At 37.1% G+C, this 22,642-nt stretch overlaps 1 protein-coding gene across 1 annotated transcript in view; it reads right to left on the bottom strand.

Annotated features, from left to right (window-relative positions):
- The window catches only part of LOC129685834 (ankyrin repeat and KH domain-containing protein 1), a gene marked incomplete at both ends in the record, with an annotated part of 34,659 nt that extends 15,233 nt beyond the window's left edge, over nt 1-19,426 (bottom strand). The window contains 8 exon segments of the mRNA XM_055619341.1: nt 2,127-2,318; nt 2,550-2,787; nt 6,541-6,635; nt 8,580-8,813; nt 10,334-10,481; nt 12,422-12,569; nt 15,765-15,921; nt 19,276-19,426. Of these exon segments, the coding sequence (XP_055475316.1) occupies nt 2,127-2,318; nt 2,550-2,787; nt 6,541-6,635; nt 8,580-8,813; nt 10,334-10,481; nt 12,422-12,569; nt 15,765-15,921; nt 19,276-19,426 (1,363 nt within the window).
- Between the last annotated feature and the right edge of the window lie 3,216 nt (nt 19,427-22,642).

Below are 22,642 nucleotides of genomic sequence, written 5' to 3' on the forward strand. Positions count from 1 at the left end.
TCACTGTTTTACACAGGGTCTGCAACTTGCTGTGTAGACCAGGCTGGCTTTGAAATCAAAGATCCACCCTACCTCTGCCTCCTGAGTGCTCAGATTAAAGGCATGCACCACCACACCCAGCTATTATTTTTAATAACACAATTGCTAGAGGCAATTAATAAAGATAATATAAAAGCTAAGTAAAATATCTAGTATTCAGAAGTTCTTTTGTTTTAGGTTTAGTTTGTAGATACATAATCTCATGTAGCTCAGATACGCTCTTCTGTGGACAAGGATGGTCTTGAACTCCTGATCCTCCTGCTTCCACCTATATAAAGTTCTTTTTTTTTGTTTGTTTTGTTTTGTTTTGTTTTGTTTTGAGACAGATTTCACTATGTGGCCTAGAACTCAATTTATAGACCAGGCTAGATCCTCCTTCATCTGCTTCTCCAATGCAGAGACTACAGGCATGTGCCACCATTTTAGAATTCAGCTTTAAAATAATGTATCAGAGCTGGGCAGTGGTAGGAGACCCCTTTAATCCCAGTGTTGGGAAGCAGAAGCAGGTGGATCTCTGTGAACTGAAATTCTAGCTAAGTGGCCTCTGTAAGGGCAGCCTGATCTACAGAGTAAGTTCCAGGATAGCCAGAACCACACAGAGAAACCCTGTCTCAAAAACAAAACAAACAAAAAATAAAACAATGTATCAGACCTGGATAAAATAAGAAACTCAATATAACATTTAAAAGACAAAATTTGTCTTTTTATCAACTTTTTTCTGGCATATACTACAGACAACAGATATTCTAAAAAAAATATACTTATTGATTGATATTACTTAACAAAGAATAAAGCACAAATATTTGAAACAAGCACTTTTCCAATAACCTATTTCTCACTTTTTGGGGTCATGTATGACTGTGGTATATGTGTCTATGTGTCTATGTATCTACGTGTTCTATGTGTAGAACATATTTGTAAAGGCCAAAGGGTGGCATCAGTTTTCTTCCTTAATGATACTCTATCTTATACACTGAGGTAGAGTCTTTAAATCTGCAGCTTGCCATAGTCCAGCTGGCCAGCTTGCTCTGCAGATTCCCTGTCCATTTCCCTGTCCCTGGGCTTACATGGTGGCCATCCGGCCCACCTGGCTTTTACGTAGCTGCTGGGAATGACCCTCATGCTTGCATGGCAAGTGCTTTAACCAGTAGGGTCCTCTCTCCCCGACCCCTTTTTGAGGCAACTTAGAAAAGTCAAGAAATAAACAGACTTAATGTATCATGCCATAGCCATCTCCTCTCATCAACAAAGACTAAGCACGAAGAATTTTCTTCCAAAAGAAGAGAATGGAGAGTTTATAAGCAAACACTAAGCAAATAGTAACAATAGTAAGAAGTCCGTTAAAGACAAGGCCTTGCAATACTGCTCAGGCTGGCCTCACACTGCTGTGCTCAGGTGATCTTCCATCCTTAGCTTCCCCAGTACCTGAGACTAGAGATGCATGGCAAGCTAACAAAGCCAGAGCTTAATGCATATTAAGCAGGCCTCTAATCCTGAGCTACATCCTTAACCCTAATTTTATTTTTAATAGACAGACAATACTTATATACATTTATGGGGTTCAGTGTTATATTATGAACACTAAAATAATCAGATACATTAATTAATATATATTATGCCTTGGTGATAAAAACATCCATGGTCTGCTCATATTAGAAATTTTGAATTAGGAGATGAAAAGATGGCTTAGCAAGCCTGATGACCTGAGTCTGACTCCTGAAATTCATATTGGAAAGACAGAATCAAGTCAAGGTTGTCCTCTCACATGTGTGCTGTGGCACAGGCATGCCTGTACTCAGATCCTCATACTCTCTCTCTTTCTAAATAAAAACTTTAAACACTAATAAAACATTCCATTATTCTTAAGCAGGATTACCATTCTATGCAGAAGGTAAGTCACTGAACCTTGGCACTCTCCGCCAAAATTCCCCTTTTTGCTGTATATTCTTCATCCCCTTACACTATTCCTAGACTGATAGCCACCACTGTAGTCTCTATTTCTTAATTCAATGTTTTTAGATTTGAGACATATAAAGTATTGTTTGTATTCTTCTTTCTGTGATGAAGACATTTTCAAAGCCACATACCAGCAGCCAGCAAATATTTAACCAACTCCAGGTGTCCCTCCTGAGACGCCTCCATGAGAGGTGTGGAGCAGCCGAGTTCTATGTCAGCCCCAGCCTTAATCAGGAAATCTGCAACCTCAGAGAAGCCTCCACAGCAAGCCAACGTAAGAGCAGTCTCTTGGGTTTCTTCTGTCTGGGCATTTATATTTGCACCTAAAAGCACAACAAAAGACAGAACTAGCTGTGAGAGAATTATAATACAGTTTTCAAATAAGCTAACAATCATCTACCATCTCTACTTAGGCTCAGCCTTCTAAAGTATCGAGAATTTTGTAAGATTCAAAGTCCAAAGCTTGCCTAGGCTACAGAAAATTTATTTTCTCATCAGTGCAAAAACAGTATCTACTTCAGCTGAAATCCAAAACACCCAAGGAGGTGCATTACCTTGTGCCAACAGCAGTGCCACCATCTCCTCATGCCCTTCTCGAGCAGCCTCCATCAAGGGTGTATATCCTTCGTCATTAACTTCTTCAAGATTTGCTCCTCTTTCAATAAGCAGTGCTGCCAATTCAACATGTCCACCACAGGCGGCTAGAGTCAACGGAGACTCAAAGGAATCCGCAGGCATATTTACTTGAGCACCACTGTCCAAAAGCAAACGTGCTACCTCTACATGGCCATCCTGCAGATGTTCAGGGGTAAAACAAAGAAACGATTTGAGAGATTTTAGAGGCAAACAAGGGACTAAAGAAAGCTAATGTAGCTTAGATATCATACATTATCATCATGCCACCTGAGCCTTACCTAACACCCACAAATACTATTTTTTAAATGTTTAAGGGGCTGAAGAGATGGCTCAGTGGTTAAGAGCACTGACTGCTCTTCCAGAGGACCCAGATTCAATCCCTCTCACCCAAATGGCAGCTCACAACTACCTGTAACTCCAGTTCCAAGGGCACCAACACTCTCACACAAACATACAAAGGCAAAACACCAATGCACATAAATTAATGCTTACATTACCTTAATTTTCACAAGGTGAAAAATTCTCTAAAACAAATCTGAACTAGTAACAAATAATCACAATTCCAAATAATTTTGAATTTTTATATTGTTTGAAATTAAAAAAAAAAGCTAACAAATTCCTGTTAATAGCACCTCAAAAAGAATTATTGTTCATACACCTGTCAGATCAAATAAAACTATTTACTCAAATTTAGAGGATTTTTATTTTCAAATGTAGGAACTGTATTAGATCTTCCTTAGAAATAAAAGCTTGACAAAGAAAGAAAAACAAAACAAAAACATTATGAACTGTGAAATCATTACCACTTGGGATTATGTCACTTAGCGAAGTCCCTATGGATTCATGCTGCTCTGTCTTTGCCTCATTGACTTGTTGCACCAAGGAAAGAATATTTTAAATACGTAAAATAAACATTTTTATTTATGGACAAGTTATTCATCAGGGTCTTACAAATGCTAAGCCCATATTTTAACCACTGAGCTCCACTCTAGTTTGCACATTTTTTGTTTGTTTTAAAGATTTTTGTTTATGTGTATATTTGTGTACCTGTGAGTTTACGGACACCACATGCCAAGAGAACAAAGGGCACTGGATCCGTCAGGGCTAGAGTTACAGGCAGTTGTGAGCCACCACATAGGTGCTAGAATCTGGACTTAGAATATGCATGAGCACTAAGACTCTGGTTGTTTGAATGAGACTGGTCCCCATAGACTCATCTATTTAAAGGCCTAGTTCTTAGTGGTGGAATGTTTGAGTAGCATTAGGAGGTACAGCTTTGTTGGAGGAGGTGTGTCACTGGGGGTGGGCTCTGAGGTTTCAAAAGCCCACAGCAGGCCCAGATTCTCTCTGCCTGCTGCCTTTGGGCCAGGACGTAGCTCTAAGCTACTACACTAGTGGCCTAGTGCCATGTATGCTGAAACTATACACAAGCCCCCAACTGAAAACTTTCTTTCATCTATCTCTTTACAGTAATAGAACTTGGTTCTATCTCTTTACAGTAATAGAACAGTGACTAAGACACACAGACACACTCTTCACCTCTGAGCCATCTCTCCAGACCCTCAGTCCTCAGTTTTAGTTTTGTTTTTTTCGAGACAGTTTCTCTGTATAGCCTTGGCTGTCCTGAAACTAAGTTTAGACCAGGCTGCCATCAAACTCAGAGATCTGCTGCCTCTGCCTCTCAAGTGCTGGGATCAAAGGCATGAGCAACCACTGCCTGGCCGGTTTTAAATTCTTGACTTCACACTTTATATTGGCTTTAATACTTGTTTATAAGCACACCACACACAGGCATACACCACTAAAAGCCTGAGTTCAAAACCATGGACACACATATTAGAAGAAATAAATACTGAAATTCAACATTTAAGATTTAATTCATATATATGTGTGTGTAATTTCTTTTAATTTTTATTATATTTTAATTTATTTTGTACTGAGAGACAGGGGGAAGACAGGGAGAAGGACTTGGTGGGATATATAGAGAAAATAAGAATGTTTGTGCAGGTCAGAGGACAAATTGTAGGAAATGATTCTGTTTTCACCATGTGGGTTAAACTCAGGATATCAGGCTTTATAGTAAGCACCATTACCTGCTGAGCTATCTCATGACCCTTGGCCAAATTTTAATCACTTTTGACACAAATGCCAAAACTAGGGAACTTCATATTAAAACGTCAATCTTAAAAACTAAAAAATTAATCCTAACACTTGAGAGGCAGAGGAAAATGAGGCTCTGTAAGTTTGAGGCCAGCCTGGTCTACATATCAAGTTCTTAAACTGCTAAAATGGCAGTGATGCATGACTTTAGTTTCAGCACTTGGGAAGCCGAGGCAGGTGGATCTCTTGAGTTCAAGGCTAGCCTGGTCTACATAGTGAGTTCTATGGGCTATGTAGAAAGCTTCTGTCATGTTTTTTTGGTTGTTGTTTGTTTGTTTGTTTTGATTCTGTCTTTTAAAAAATATTGTTTAAATATTATTTCTAAGACCTTAAGTATTATTGTATTTAAAAAAGAATATTCGGGGCTGGAGAGATGGCTCAGAGGTTAAGGGCACCAGTTGTTCTTCCAGAGGTCCCGAGTTCAATCCCCAGCAACCACATGGTGGCTCACAACCATCTATAATGAGATCTGGTGCCCTCTGATGGCATGTGCGGGCAGAACACTGTATACATAATAAATAAAATAAACATTAAAAAAAAAAGAATATTCATGTTTCCTTAACTTGAGCTTATAAAGACTGAAGGCCAGCGAGGATTGGAACTCAGGCTGTCAGGCTTGGCAGCATTTGCCACACAATTTATCCAGTCAATAAATGAATGAGCTAAGGAATGGAACATGGTTCACAATAGAACCTTCCATCATGGATTTTGGGAATCCAATTTAGGTCATTCAGTTTGTGTGTCCAGTTTTTACCCACTGAAACAACTCACTGAATTTTTATAGAAGCTATAAAAATGTAGAGAGAAGGGCATGGTAGCTCACAACCTGTCATCCCAGCACTCAAGAAGCTAAGACAGGAGGGAATCACAGCAAGCTAGCTTTGGCTATATAGTGAATTGCAGACCAATGTGGGCTAGAGTGAGACCAATAAGAGAACAAAACAACAGAGCTAAACATGTTGGAAATATGTCCAACATCGCAAAAATTAAATTTTATTAATAATATATTTGGAGCTGGGGCAGTGGCTTGGCAGTTAAGAGAACTGGTTGTTCTTCCAAAGGTTCTAGGCTTAATTCTCAAGACCCACACAGTGAGTTTAACTGCCTGTAACTCCAGTTCCAGGGGATCTGACACCCTTAATTGAACTACATGGGCACTGTACACACATGGCGCAAAGACATATATGCAGGAAATATACCCATAATACTTACAAAATAAAAAAAAAAAGAGAAAATTAATGTAAAAAATAAATGAAATATTAATTTTAAAACTAAAAACATTACACTGGGATTACAAATTGCTTTAATCCTCTAAAAGTCCACATATTAAAGCATTACCTGTTTTTTATTTAGAATTTGGTTAAAAATACAAGCCAAACATTAGCTAGAGATTGGGATTAGTTAAAGTGATTGCCTTTGAGCCTGAGGGCATAACACTGATCACCAGAAACCACAATTGAAAAAAAAAAAAAAAACAAAAAAAACAACCTAGGTATGTTAGTACACAATAATGGGGTTTCAGGCCAGTGAGAGATCCTGCCTCAACAAGACTGGATGCAGTCTACAGAGGAACAACACCCAGTTATCTGTTCTCTGGGCTTCTAAGGGCATATGTACCTGCACACACACAAGAACATAGGCCCACACAACAACAAGAACACAGACAAACACAACAGTAACAACAATAATAATTTTCAGATAAATATGAATTTTTTCCCACAAGATTTCAAGTGAGCATAATTAAATTACCATGCAAGCCTCCATTAAGGCAGTGTGCATCTCATCAGTTTTGTGCTCTTGATCTGCACCAGCTTCAAGCAGAAATCGAACCATATCCAAATGGCCTTAAAAATAAGGTTAAAAATTTTAAATTAAATATATGAGTATTGAATTGAGTTTTATTTTCAAATGTCTATATACAATTTATAAAGTTTTATTTTTAATTTTAACCAATGACAGTTTTACAAAGCCAACTAAAGACAATTAAATAGGTGCACTTTCAATAAGGTCATACTATCTAAGTTTTAAAGACTGATTTTCTAAAGCATGTATTTCTAGCTATGTTTCATGTTTGTTCTCAGTTTTAATTTATGTAAACTAACAAAATACTGGAACCAAACAAAAAGTCAGGTAAAGTATATTAGAGCATATTTTATAGAAATACAGCTTTAAATCACCATAACCTCACTGTGTCAATGAGCAGACAAACAAAAACAATTCCATTTAAGAATAATTCCAATCTTCTTGATACATTTAATTAAAAAAAACTTAATAGTCAATAAAAAATACCAACATTACAGTGTAAAAATAGGTGGAGGATATAAAATGGTAATTCAAGATATATAAATGGATATTAAACTGATAAGAGGAGATATTAAATGAGACACGATTATTTTAGCTACCAAGATGGCAAAGAGTAAAGAGATTGATAATGTCCAGTACTGGAGAGGGTGTAAGGTGGGTAAAGGGGTTCTCAGACACCTAATGTGGTCTAAGACACATTAGGTTCAACCTTTCTAGAAGGCAGTTTGGAAACACGTTATCAAAAGCCTTTAAAATGTCCATATCCTTTGACCCACCAATTCCACTTCTAGAATTTATCCTAAGGAAATAATCAGAGGATTAGGCAAAAATGTCTGCACAAGGATGCTATCACAGTGTTTTTAAGTTGTAGTTTAAAAAAAAAAAAAAAAAAACCTGGGAACAAAAGGAAATTATGGTGTATCCACTTCATGTATTTGGCACAGATTTTGAGTTCCCTACTTAACATCAATTGTTAGTATTCTTGAAAAACAGGACTTAAATTTTATCTAGGTGACAATATACCTAACTCTTAAGACTATCTTCCTGCCTTCCTTGTAGCAGAGAGAAGCCAGTAAAATGCAGTGAGAGGTACAAAGCAAAGCTTCTACAAGGACTTCTTAAAAGGAACTTTAATTGGAAGGCAGTTACCGCTTTGTTCTTACCCTCTTCATCCTAAAATATGGACTACTTGGCTTTAACTGCCTTCTGGACTACACGTAACATTCAGGACAGAAACCACATACTAGGATGTACAACAGAAAAATAACACTCCTGGATCTTGATGACAAAATTAAATTGCAATACTAGCACAAGTAAGCTTACTTCTGGGTTTCTCTTCTGTACAAAGCATTGTATTTTGTGGTACATGCAGGCAAACCAATCTAGAAAATCTAACTGAAATACTATGTGATAACCAAAAATTGTGTTACAAGAACATTTATTGATATGAGTATATATTCATGACATCTCTAAATAAACATACTATAAAACTGGTAAATCATTTTATTTACATATATGTATTTTTTTAAAACTTATTTAAAAATACACTGGACATACTGTTTACATGCTTTTTCACCTTTAGATGGACTATTACAGGTCATCTAAATTTTTCTTTGTGGTACATCTTATTTTTCAGGTTTTCTATATCAACTGTCTATCAGTAGATCTGTGTATAACTCTTTAAAGGAAAAATCATATAGAACAAAAAGTATTAAATAATGAAAATCCTTAAATTTTTAAGTTGTTTGGTTGACATCAAAGTTAAATGAACTAAAAAAAATACATATTGGGATAGTACACTAAATACAGATTAAAATGGGCTTTATACCGTAAGAAAAGTTGATACCATTAAAAAAAAAAAAAACAATGTGAAGTTAATTCAAATACTCAGGTAAAGAAGGAATGTACATTTAACTCAAATCGCAATACTTAAATACTTGAGGTGGCTATAAAAACAATTACAAATATTCCAGTATGAAAAGTACCTTTGTAGCAGGCAAGCGTCAGAGCACTTTCTTTGAACTCATTAGAATGAGTGTTGATGCCTGCACCATGTTCTAGAAGAACTCTGGCAACTTCCACATGACCTGCACTGGCTGCTTCCATTAGGGGAGTATGTCCATTTTCATTATGGTCTTCTATATTTGCACCCTCATTAAGAAGTACTTTTACAATGTCAATAAATCCTCCAGCACAAGCATAAGTTAATGCAGTGTTTCCTATCAAAGAATAAGAAAAATACAAAATTATGAGACAATCGATTTCAGGCTACTGTTCTACTTATCTCTCTCCAATTTCTTAGCATAAACCACAACTCTATCTCAAGTTATGTTTGTTTCTTGTTTTTTGTATGTGCTAAAGATTCAACCCAGGGTCTCACACGTGCTAGACAAACATGTTCTCTTTCCACCCCCATCCCTGCATTCTTTCCACACAGCCCACATTAGTCTGGAATTCACAATTCTCTTGCCCCAACTTCATGTGTAGCTGGAAGTACAAGTGGAAAAACCATCCTCAGCTCAGTATTTTTTTTAAACTGTCATATCTTTTTTTTTTTTTTTTTTTTTTACTTTCTGTACATTGGTATTTCGATTGCATGTACGTCTGTGTGAGAGTGTGAGATCCCCTGGAACATGAGTTACTAACAGTAGTAAGCTGCCATGTGGGTGCTGAGAATTAAACCCCGGCCCTCTGGAAGAAGTCAGTACTCTTAACCACTGGGCCATCACTTCAGTGCTAAAGCATATCTTTATTTTCTGACAGAATTTCTTCAAATCCCAATACAAAATGCTATGCATTTTAACTGTCTAGGACTCAATGAGGCAGAGGCAGGTAGATCACTGAGTTCGAGGCCAGCCTGGTCTACAATCAAGTCCAGCTACAAAGAGAAACCCTGTCTCAAAAAACTAAAAACAAACAAGCAAACAAACAGGAGACATATAATGCATAAAGAAAAAGTTATAAGCTATATCACTAGGACAAAAAAAAAAATTGTAGCAGAAAAACTGTTCATCTTGACCAAATAAAACCTACACTGTTTTTCATATAGTCTTATTATGTAGACTAGAACTATCCTGGAATTCCTTATGAATCCAAGGTATGTTTTAAATACACAGCAATCCTCCTGCCTCAGGCTCCTAAATGCTAAGATTATAGGCAAATGTCACTATGTGTGGTCCAAGTTCATGTTACAGATTTGCTGTCGTTGGACACAGGATTTTACTATCCTTAAACTCAAGAAGCCACCTACTTCAGCCTACTAAGTGCTAGGCATTCAGAAAGGCTGCACACTGGCTTAAAGAGTTTTCAGCAGGCTTGGTGGTGCATGCTATACTCCCAACATTCGGGAGGCTGATAAAAGAGAATTTTTAGCACAAGTGCCATCCTGGTCTACCGGTTGAGACCATAACTAAACAACAACTACAACCAAGACTTTTAAAGATATCAAAGTCAAGGTTATTTTCAGATGGTTGCATTCATTTTCCCCAGTAACCTAATTTTTTAAAGGTACGTTTATTTGTTTTGTGTGTGCACGAGGTGGGATGTATCTACATGGCCTGTGATTGGAAGCAGAGATAACTGTAAGAGCTGGTTCTCTCCTGTCACGTGGATCCTGAGAATTAAACTCAGTAAGTGCCTTACCCACTGTGCCATCTCACTAATACTCCCATAATCAAATTTTTATTTATGATGTTATAAAAATTATGCCTATTTTTGCTTCATATCAATTTATACATACCTGTTGCTGACTGGGAGTTGACATCTGCATCATGAAGAAGTAATAATTTCACAATATCTAAATAACCTCCACTGGAAGCTGCCATCAGAGGAGTTATATCTCCTTTATTCCCTCGATCTTCAACATTAGCATGCATAGCTAGCAGTACCTTTAAAAAGAGACAGTTGTTACTGCTTACTGCTAATAGTTCTTACAGAGAAAATAATCTGAGAAGATAAACTTTTGAGAAAGGATGAAAAAATAAGTAAAAATAATCACCTTTTAGGAAAATCCAATTTTTTACTGATCAGGTGACAGATCAGATGACATATTTTTACAATACCATGCATCTGGGGCTGGTCTCAAACTAACTAGGCAACCAAGGAAAACTTTGCATCCCAGATTCTCCTATCTCCACAACCCAAATGATTATAGGCATGCACCACAATTTCTAACTATTACATGTTAATCTTTAAATAAAGATTTTATTAGCCATCCTATTACATATGTCCGCTCTTGTGAAAGAATTTGTGTCATGTTTGAGATTATCTAGCAAGAGAAAACAAAAATGGTTAAAGTTCCCAATATTGCTCAATATAGGAAAAAAATATTAGAACTTGGGTAATCTAAATGGAGTAGAAATAAACTTCTACTTTCCCTTATGCTTTTATTTTTATTTGTTTTTTTAGAGACAGGGACTCCCTATCGGCCAGCCTGACCTTGAACTTGTTATTTGCTTGCCCCAGTCTTCCAAGTGCTAGAATTACAGATGGTCACCACCACCTTAGTTATAAGTTGTCCCCTCTTTTAATTACATTTTGTTAATTCTGTGTGTGTGAGGGGTTACACAAGGATCATGACACACATATGGATCAGAGGACAACTTGTGGGAGTTGGAGCCATCTACTTTCACTAGGTAGGCCTCAGTAATCAAACTCAAACTCAGGTCCCTGGCCTTGGCTGTGGGTAACCTTACCTGCTGAGCTATCTCACCTGACCAGTTATCTATTTTATTTTCTTCTTTAAAATTATTTTGTGTGGCCATGAGTGGTGGTGCACACCTGTAGTACCAGAACTCTGGGAGGCAGAGGCTGGTGGATCTCTGTGAGTTCAAGGCCAGCCTGGTCCATAAAGCTAATCCAGGACAACCAAGGCTACAGAGACACCTGTCTCAAAGAAAAAAAAAATTTTTTTTTGTGTGTGTATGAGTGCTTTGCTTGCCTGTATGTCTGGTGCTTACACAGGCCATAAGTCACCAGATCCTCTGGAACTAGAGTTACAAATGATTGTGAGTCGCTATGTGGGTACTGGAAACCAAATTTGGGTCCTCTTGAAGAGCAGCCAGTGCTCTTAACAACTAAGTCATCTCTGAAATCCCCATTATGTACCATTTCTTTTCTTCTTGAAATAGGGTTTCTCTGTGTGGCCCTGGCTGCCTTAGAAATCACTCTGTAGACCAGGCTAGCCTCAAACGTAAGGGACCCACCTGTCTCTGCCTCCCGAGTGATGGGATTAAAGGCATACGCCAACACTGTCCAGCTTAAACACTATATTTAAAAGACAAGTTTAGAACTGAGGATATGGCTCAGTAGATAGGATTTATCATGAAAATTTGAGGGTTGGAGTTCCCAGCATTTGAGAAAAGATCCCCAAAGAAAGCTGACTAGCTTGAGCAGCAAACTGGTGAACTCCAGGCTTGCCAGAGCAAGAGATCCTTATCTCAGTTAATAAAGTGGAGGGTAGTCAAACAGAACGTATGTACACAAAAATTTCAAGAACAGCTTAAAATATGATTATTAAATGATTCTTATTCAGTATGATTAATTAGTTTTGAATATATGATAAAACAATAAACTGTGCCTAGCTATGTGTACAAAAAAAACGAATTTTGTATGTTTCTAAAAGGGAAAAGGAAGGGAGGGTCACAGCTTCCACTTATAGCCCCTTTACCAGTAATAGAAATAACTGAGACACCCAAGCCCCTCTGTTTTAAACACTAAAGATCACTTTGGGCTGGGGGTGTAGCTCAGGAGTAAAGAAGCACACACAGGCCCTGGATTTGATGATTCCCCAGCACTACTAAAATGAATAGAGATTATTTCTGCTTACTTGTGCTAGTTCATAATATCCTGCTGAGCAAGCCAAACACAGCAGGCTTTCTCCTTCTTCTGTATGTTCATTTACACTTCTGCCTTCATCTAGCAATTTACGAACAGCATTCACATCTCCATCTGAACAAGCTTCTGCCAGACTGCGACTAAAATCAAACATTACACAAAATTGACTGATGATATGAAATTACATTAGTTAGACACATATAAAAAATGCACGAAGATAAACTGGCATGAATATTTTATATGCCAAACATCCTGTTTGTAACTGTAATTATATACAAAGTTCAACTAGGCAAAAATATGAATTTGAAAACAGCTCACATTTTTTTATTATTATAGGTATATTTTTAGGTATATTTTTATAGGCTAACAATTGTTAGCCACCACGTGAGTTCTGGGAACCAAGCCCAGGTCCTTTTTAAGAGCAGCATCTCTTCTGAACCATCTCTCCTGCCCTACTTTTATTTTTTTAAAAAGCATACACACTATGGGTTTCATTACCAGATTTTCATACACACTTTATTTCAGTTGATTCTCTTCCTACACTGCTTTTCCAACCACTGTTCCAACAACTGCTATTTTATTTTTTATAATCTTTCTGGTAAACTGTTTTTATATCTGAAGTTGACTTCATAAAATAGCAATCCTCAAAGCTTACAGACCCAAAGGCAACGTCCAGAATCACTCTTGGGTTTTAGAGTCTAGAATTAAAGAAGCTTGTGTTTGTTGGATGATACAGGCCTAATGTAGTCCGAAAGTCCCCAGACTCTATATAACACTGGGATTGTACTCACATTTGACCATACCCAGCTAGGCACAAAGTGACTCAAGGCCAGCAAGATGACTGGGTTGGTAAAGGCAAATGCTGCCAAGCCTGACAACCCAAGTTCCAACCCGCAATGGCCTTCAGTCTTTGTAAGCTCAAGTTAAGGAAACATGAATATTCTTTTTTAAATACAATAATACTTAAGGTCTTAGAAAGAATATTTGAACAATATTTTTTAAAAGACAGAATCAAAACAAACAAAAAAACCACGACAGAATCTTTCTACATAGCCCATAGAACTCACCATCTAGACCAGGCTAGCTTTAAACTCAGAGATCCACCTGCCTTGGCTTCCCAAGTACTGGAACTAAAGTCATGCATCACTGTGCCATTTTAGCAATTTAAGATTTTGAGCTGGGCGGTCCCAGCACTCAGGAGGCAGAGGCAGGCAGATCTCTATGAGCTCAAGTCCAGGACAGCCAAGGCTACACAGACAAACCCTGTCTCAAAAAAAAAAAAGGGAGATGACTCAGCAGTTAAGAGAACTTGCTGCCTTGTGCAGAAGACCTAGGTTCACTTCCAAGCACGAGTTTATAACCATCTGTAAGGACCTGGTACTCTTCTGACCTCCACAAGCACCAGGCATACAAATGATGCAGATATACTCATGCAGCAAGTATTCTCACAAATAAAATATTTTAAAAAATAATGCAGTCATACATAAAATTACAGTGCTAGCCTGTTTAGAGTTTTGGTTTTTTTTTAGCTTTAAGTGTTAAAAAATGATTTAAACTATAAATAAGGTAGTACAAAGGATCTTTTTCTGTTGCTGTTTTCTGGTATGGGCTAAAGCTTAGCTTTCCTCAAAGCATTAACTTAGAGTAATCATAATGTACAAGTGAATCCAGAAGTCTTGTAATTGAAAGGTGACATCACATTTTTGGCTCTTCTATTTGTGCTAACAGACACTGCTGTAACAGACTATATAAAAGCCACCCATGGAGAGTCCAATTAACTGGTCCATGGTACTCTGCAACAGGGTCTCATTATATGTCCTGGCCGTCCTCGAACTCATGAAAATTAGGCTGTCCTTGAACTCAAGAGATCTGCTTGCCTCCTAAATGAGTTGGACTAACTGATCTTTTGCAAAGGTAACAATTTTTTTCTTTTGTAAAAAAAATTTTTGAAGTATTAGGTATACAAGCTTTTACTACCACACTGATTCACAAAAAAAAGCTATTTTTAAACATAACTCTATGGCAAAAGTCTTATTTTAGTTCAAAAAATCATGCTGTAAAATACCTAACTGAATCCATGAATTTATTTTTTATTTTTCCTTTCTTTTAAGATAGTAGTCTAGGCAGTGCTCAACTCACTATGTAGCCCGGGCTTGGCCTTGAACTCACATCAATCATCTCATTTTAGTTGCACAAGTGCTGAGATTACAGCTATGCCCGCATGGCTAACTTAAATCCGTGAGTCTACACATATTGCCTGTTAAAATGCAGATTTGATTCAGCGAATTTGGGTTACAGTCTTAAGTTTCTTCTTCTTTTTAAAACTTCAAATTATTTTGAAACAGGCTTTCTCATACAGCTCAGGATGATTTCAAATTTATTATGTAGCCATGGCTGGCATCAAACTGTTGATCCTCCTACCTCTACCTCCCAAGTGCTAAATATTACAGACATATGCCACCACACACAGCCCAAGACTATACACTTCAAATAAGCTCTGATGTGATACTCATACTCCAGAGACATATTTAAACAACCAGCAACTAGATTATTGAGTAAGTAATCCATTCATTCCATTTATGACTACTCAAGAGAGTCAGGTTAGACTTAACTGTAAACTTTTAGACTTTGTAATTTATTTTGAAGTAGAAACTAGGTCTTATTCAATGCGGACTTTCTCATATATGGTGATATCGAACACTCAAAAAATGTTTACTAGGGAGTGAATGTAAAGCCAGGTAAGATGGATGACTCACACTTAACACCAGCACTCAAGGAAGCTGATGGAGAACTGCTGAGAATACAAGGGCTGCCTGGGCTTCAGAGTGAGATCCTGTCTCAAAAATAAGTCCAGTGCCCAGCAGGGTGGCGTATTTCTTTAATCCCAGGACTCAGGAGGCATAAACATGTAGATAGATGTCTGTTGAGTTGAGTCCAGCCTTGTCTATCTGGCATGTTCCAAGATATGCAAAGCATTCCAGACTAGCCAGCTGAGACCCTGTCTCAAAAAACAAAGCTAACATCTCCTGGGCAGTGCAGTTTTTTTTTGGAGGGAAAGGAGGATGCAGAGGCACACATCCCTTTAATCCCAGCACTTGGCACTTAGCAAGCAGAGGCAGGCAGAGCTCCAAATTCAAAGCTAGCCTAGTCTATAGAGAGTTCCAGGACAGTCAGAGCTATGTGTAGACTATCTGAAAATAAAGAAAGTTTTTTATATTTGTATAGTATGTACACATTCATATATACACTTAAAAATATAACATCCTTTCAAATACCCACTTGGTTCATGTTTTTCAAGAAAACATTTAAATACTAGCAAAGTAATGAACACATACGTATCTACTTGTCCTGTATTGTGTGTGTTCTCTGCTCTCATCCGTGTCAGTGCAGCAGCAGCTTCGTCCAGTGCACAGCTAACTGAGGATGTCAGTCTCCGGAGCACTTCAGGATCTGCAAAAGCTTTACCATCCGCAGTTGACAATTTGCCAATTCCTTAATCAATGAGGTAATGCAGGGAAAGAAAAAGCAAAAAGTGAAGACTGAAATTATTTTAATTACCATTATATATGCCAAAGAAAAAACACAGTCCCCATATACAAAACTGATAGCAGATAAATAAGGTTGATTTCAGTTCTACCACTAATGTTAAAGCCATGGCATAACCACCCATGTCTTAATATTTCCATCTTTACAATATACATATTAATTTTTCCTATATCTAATTCTGAATTTGATTTACTATGATGCTTATTGTGCCAAATGAGTAATATTTTACTTCAAAAACTGCCATTATCAATAAAATCTCTAGTATAGGATCTTGTCCGTTCTGTTTTCAGTAGTAATGAAGGAGAGACCCTATAATTTATCATAATAAATACTCCAACATTTTCCCCCCTTTTGGTCAAATACCCACTTAACATTGTCTGGGGTAATGTTTTAAATTAAGTTGAGTCAGACAAACAGCATAAATGAAAAGCCAAAGTATGCAACATCCAAAGAATTTATGTAATTTTATAGACAGGCTCCACAATTTCTTTAATAACTTTTTGCTTGTCATTCAGAGGTGAAAAATAAGTTTTCCTTCCTTTGACATAAAATATGTTAAAAGGTTGTTAACAAGCTTTCTGAATCGCTACTTAATAGTATAGTTTGAGGTTTTGGCTTTCAATCTTTATTATTATTTGTATGTATGTACATGCAAGTACAGTGTATACTCTACAGTGCATGCACATATGTGTAGGTGCACATGCTTTTGTGTAGACCAGAGGAAGATACCACATGTCTTGCTCTAGAATGCTCTACCTTAGTCCTGAACTCAGTCGCCCACTAAACTAAGAGCTAGGGTGATAACAGCAGGCCCCAGGGAACCTCCTGCCTGATCCCCCAGAGCACCAGAGTTACAAGCCTGCCACACCTGACTTTTTACATGGTTGTAGAGCCAAACTAAAATCCTCATGCTTGCATAGCAATCACTTCTATCCATACAGGCATCTATCCAACACCTCTTTATCTTGTTTTGTTTTTTTTAAACGTATGGACTTGCAACATAGCCCAAGCTGGTCTTGAACTTCTGATTCTCTTGCCTTGAGTTTCCTGAACAGAGATCATTAGGTGTTCAACACACACCTAGTTAATAGTACTAGAAAGCTGAGTTAATTTATTTGCTTTAAGATTTTTTTATTTGGGATTTTCAGCATTTTAAGAGTCTTTATTTATTTTATTTATTGTCTAGGTTGGCCTCAAAGTTAATATACAACTGAAGCTGGCTCTGAACTCCTGATCCTTCTGACAGCAACTCCTAAGATTACAGGTTTATATAACACAAGGCCAGCTAACAGATAATATAAGGTAAAAGTATGGCACTTCATGTGTAGCCATCCCTCATTCATTCATTCATTTGAGGCATGGTCTCGCTAGTCCTGGTTACTTATTTATTTTGCTTTCTTTCTTTTGCTCTCTCTCTTTCTCTCTTTCTTTGAGGCAAGGTTTCTCTAGTCCTGGTTACTCATTTATTTGGTTTTGGTGTTGCTCTGTGTTTTTTTTTGGAACAGGGTCTCTCTCTATGTGGTCCTTGCTACCTAGGGAACTCAATATGTAGCTCAGGCTATTCTCAAACTTGGAAATCCACCTGCCACTGCCTACTGAGTGCTGGAATTAAAAGTATGTGCTATCATGCCTGGATTTACATACCATTTTAAAAATAAAATATATGAGAAAATGAGATGCTGGCTCACTGAGTAAAAGCACCTGCTGCCAAGCCTGCTGACCTGAATTCAACCTCAGTGGCCCACAGGGTAACAGGAGAAAACTAACTCCTGGAAGTTATTCTTTGACCTCCAAACTCATGATGTGACACAAGCACCCACACACATACATATGGGCAAATTTAAAAAGCCAAACATAATCAAATTTATTTATCTTTATTAATTTCTTAATAAAAATTTTTGAGATAGGTCAATATATAACCAAGGCTGGCTTTCAACTCCTGATCCTTTCACCTTAGCCTCCCAGGTGCTGGAAGTACAGGTATGAGCCTCCATACCTACCTACACATAGTCAAGGGAAAAAAAAAAAAGAGTAAATGACAGAATTTCACTTTACAGGCCTAGGCAGAGCAGCCACAGATCCGTAGTAATCTTTCTGCCTCTATGTCCCAAGTGCAGAATTGTAAGCTTGCACTCCAACAGTTGGCTAGACTTCCTTCTCTGTTTTGTTTTTGAGACAAAGTCTTGCAATGGAGGCTAAATGGTCTTGAATTTAAGGCAATCCTCTAGCCTCGGTTTCCCAAGTGATAGGATCATAGGCTTGTGCTACCACACCCTGCTCTACATTTCTGTATTTTAGAGAAGATAAAAGGCTTTAATTACAGTGTAATTGAAATTGTATAATAAATAATGAGCTGACTATACATTATAAAATAATAACTATATATTATTTTGAGAAAACATTGTGTGTGTTTTTTAACATAGTTCATAACTTATAACTCGCGATCTTTGTGCCTCAGCTTCCCTCATACGTGTATACCACAACATCCAGTGAGAAAGCATTTTTATCATATATTTAGATATTTTAGTTTCACGTATGTCTGTGAGTCACCATGTGAATGCTGAGAATTACACTCAGGTCCTCTAGAAGAACAGCCAGTGCTCTTAACTGCTGAGCCATCTCTCCAGCCCCCGAATCAGTTTTTTTAAACAGGGTCTCATACTGTAGCTCCAGCTGACTTGGATCACTATGTAGCCCAGACTGTTAGGCAACATGCGTCTGCCCAGAGGACAAGCATCGGTGTGAGCTATCACATAAGGCCTATCACAGATTTTCTTTGCTGATACTTCAAAACCAGTAGTTTGGCACAGCTTGATATACTTTAGTCTAAGTTTGTGTTCATTTAAAAATAAAAATAGCTATTTTTTATTTTTAGGTAAGGTAAGCATCAATTAAAATAAATAAACAACTTAGAGTTCCCTGAATCAATTCAAATACAGTAAAAAATTTGGTAAACTACATTTAACTGATATGTTTTTATGCACCTGATGTTTTCCTTGTTAACTAGACATCTTTACTACCTTAAAAATGAGTCAAAAAAATTATTCATTGTATTCAAACAATATTTTTTAAAATATAGAATGTGAACTTTTAGGAAATTAAAAAAAAAAAATCAGTGAGATAACCTTGTATGACACCTTAGAGAGATCTATCGTTTTTTGTTGTGAGACAGGCTCTCTATACATGGACACCAGTCTGGTCCTACAGAGAGGCACCTGCCTCTCTTTCCAAGTGCTAGAATTGAAGGTGTGCGCCACCATTCCCTATGAGATCTGCTGTAAAAATAAAGAGAGAGAGTACCCGCTGCTTCTAGCAATGCTTCCAGTCTCGCCTGGGTCTCTGGATCCACTGTGCGCAAGTCTGCTCCTTCTGCTGGACCTGATAAGAATATCTCTGATGTTTTAAGGACTGGGTTATCCAAATCTTCTTGGTCCAAAATAAATGATTCAACCTGTTTATGAATTAAAGATGGAATAATGATGAAACTGATGGTAAATTATTACAATAACTATACTCTAAGTTGATATTATTTGAAATTAAAATATAGCCAGATTATTATATAAACATGAGCTATGGGAACAGAACTTTAAGGGAACATTCTCTGTTAATCTTTTTTTTTCTAAGATTTATTTATTATTTATACAGTATACTGTACTGCATGTGTGCCTGCGTACCAGAAGAAGGCACCAGATCACAAGATAAGATGGTTATGAGCCACACCATGTGATTGCTGGGAATTGAACTAAGGACTTTCAGAAGAACAGCCAGTATTCTTAACCTCTGAGCCATCTCTCCAGCCCTCTCTGTTAATCTTCAAACATGATGACAGGTATAACGCAGACACATTAAATAGGTTTCTTGGAGAGCACTATATCTTAACATTCCTAGCAAAGAGCATAAAAATGCATATATACATGTGATTTTTATGGAGTATATGCACATAACCTCTTAGGAAGTTGTATACAGAACAAGATAACAAAATAATAATCAGATACAAACACAAACAGTTAGTCTCCTAGTGCAGACCTACAGTCCTAGCTCTCAAGAAGCTGAGGCAAAAAGATCAAAGTGCAAGGTTTACCCAGGCAACTTAGTAAGACCCTTGTCCTAAGTCAACAGAAAAATGGATGGGTGGACCAGTGGCCAAGAGTAAAAGTATTTGCTGGCAAGCCTGACAATCAAATTTGGTCATGGGAACCCATATGACCACATGTAAAAGACAACTGAATTCTGCAAGTTATCCTCAGATCTTTACACTGAAATCCACATGCAGACACACACACAGAAGGAAAGACATAGAGACACACAGATAAATAAAAAGTAAGAAGAGGGGTTGGGTGCATGTCTTACACTTGCCTAGAATGTTCTGGGCTCAATCTCCAATACTGAAAAACATAATAACATTACTAGGCCATTATAAGACATTTTTTCTCTTTTCTCTAATTTACTCTGACTCTAAAAAATGGAAGTCAGATATACCCACTGCTGGATATAGTGGAACATGCCTAAGAATGCATCATACCCAGCAGCATACCTTGCTGAAACTAATAAATGGTATGAACAAAAATCAATCTAAAAATATACTAATTAATTAAATCAAGTTAATTAATTGAATTTTTAAAACTTAAGGTGCACAGGTTTCTTGGAATGTATTAAGATTTATTTTCCTTTTCAGTTACTTGTATATGTATGTGCTTGTGGGTACGTATGTTAACATGAGCACAGGTGTCCTCAGAAACCAGAAACAAAGAAGCTGCCAGATCCCTAGAATTAGAATTAGGTGGTGTTGACCTGCCTGACATAGATGGCTCAGGTATAACACAGTCTTAGCCATTGAGCCATTTTTTTCTAACCCTCAATTAATATAAATATTTAAACTATTTTACTTTTTTCTATCTACCGTTCTGCTTCCAATCTCATAAAGGTGTAAAAAAAAAATTGAAACAAAACTTTAAATTAAGGTGGGCAGTTGTGGCACTCGCTTTTAATACTAGCACTGTGGAGGCAGAGGCAGGCTGATCTCTGAGTTTGAGGCTAGCCTGGTCTACAAAGCAAGTTCCAGGACAGCCAGGGTAACAAGGAAAAACCCTGTCTTGAAAAACAAAAACAAAACGAAAAAATTTCAATTATATTAACATGGCTTAAGACTGGTAAAATGATTTAAAAAAAAAATCTTTTAATGATCAGTAACTAGTTGTTATCTTATCTCACTCTGAACCTATGTTTCTAAAAATAATTTTTTTAAAGGACATTCTAGGAGTTAGGTGTAGAACGAACAATTTACTTAGCAAGCTGAAGGCTGTAGCTCTAGTTTTTAACCTCCAGTATTGCCAAAAAAAAAAAAAAAAAAAGAGGCTCCTAACATAAAACATACATTTTATTTTGATTATATATTTACACCGAATAAAGACAACTTTATACTCAATATAGACACCCTGGTCTCAAAACAAAACACAAAACGGGTTATAGTGTGGTGCACACTTATATTTTCAGCTACTTGGGATGCTGATACAGAATGATCAATGAAGCCACAAGCTGAAGACTAGCCTGGGCAACATAGCCAAGAACCAATCTCAAAAACAAATAAATAATTACTATAAACATAGGCTTATCATTCCTAAACTGGCTAAGATCAAGTGCATAGCTGGGCAATGTGGCACACACCTTTAATCACAGCATTGAGAGGCAGAGGCAGGCAGATCTCTTGAGTTCAAGGCCAGCCTGGTTTACATACTGAGTTCCAGGACAAACAGGGCTATGTAGAGAGACTCTGTCCACCCCCAAAAGAAGACAGCGATATAAACAGATTTTAAAACCCAAAGATCTGAATTCAAATCCTGACTCTTGCTGGATATGGGAGTACACATCTATACACATCTATTTATCCTAGCATAAAGCTAGGAAAGGAGATGTCAAGTTCAAGGCTAGCCTGGACTGTGGTATAGAAATCCTGCCTCAAAAATTAAGAAAAAAACCTAGCCCTATCATTAACTAAACATAACTCTGTATATGTTATATATTTCATTTGTTTCCCCATACACAAATTCGGAACCATATAATTTTCCTTATATGGTACTTACAAGATTTGTTTTTAGAATGTATAAGCAAGCCTTTTAGTTCAGTGACAATGAGCACTCAACGTATTAAAATTATTACTACGTTTCTAGAAGCCAAAGCAGTGAAAACATATATACCAGGACATTCAATAGCTTGCTGTTCAGAATTACAGCAATTTGGTATGGCTCAAATATTAAAAGTAAATGGAAGACAGTGAAGATTAGGCTGGAAAGACAACAAAAGCAAATTCCTAATCTTGTATGCTATGATAACTTTTTCTTTCTTTTTTTTGGGACTACTTTATAGGCCAGGCTAGCAGCAATCCTATTACTACCTCAGCCTCCACAGTTCCAGGACTACAAATGTAAGCCACCACAGCAAGCTGAAATAAGTAACATTTTGGTAAAAACAGAATTTACACACACGCAAATACACACAATAAATAAATTAGAATTAATAAGATAAAGTAGTCTGAATTTTGCTAAAACATGAACACAAGACAGCTATCCATGATGACTGAGTAGGAATGCTTTTATTAAACTATTTAAATTTTAAATGTTTTATTTAAATTATTACCCTTGTAAGCCCACCTCTTAAGGCTCATCCACGG

This window comes from Psammomys obesus, unplaced genomic scaffold, assembly GCF_907164565.1.
Source record: "Psammomys obesus unplaced genomic scaffold, mPsaObe1.curated_primary_1811, whole genome shotgun sequence".
In the NCBI taxonomy this organism is placed as follows: domain Eukaryota; kingdom Metazoa; phylum Chordata; class Mammalia; order Rodentia; family Muridae; genus Psammomys; species Psammomys obesus.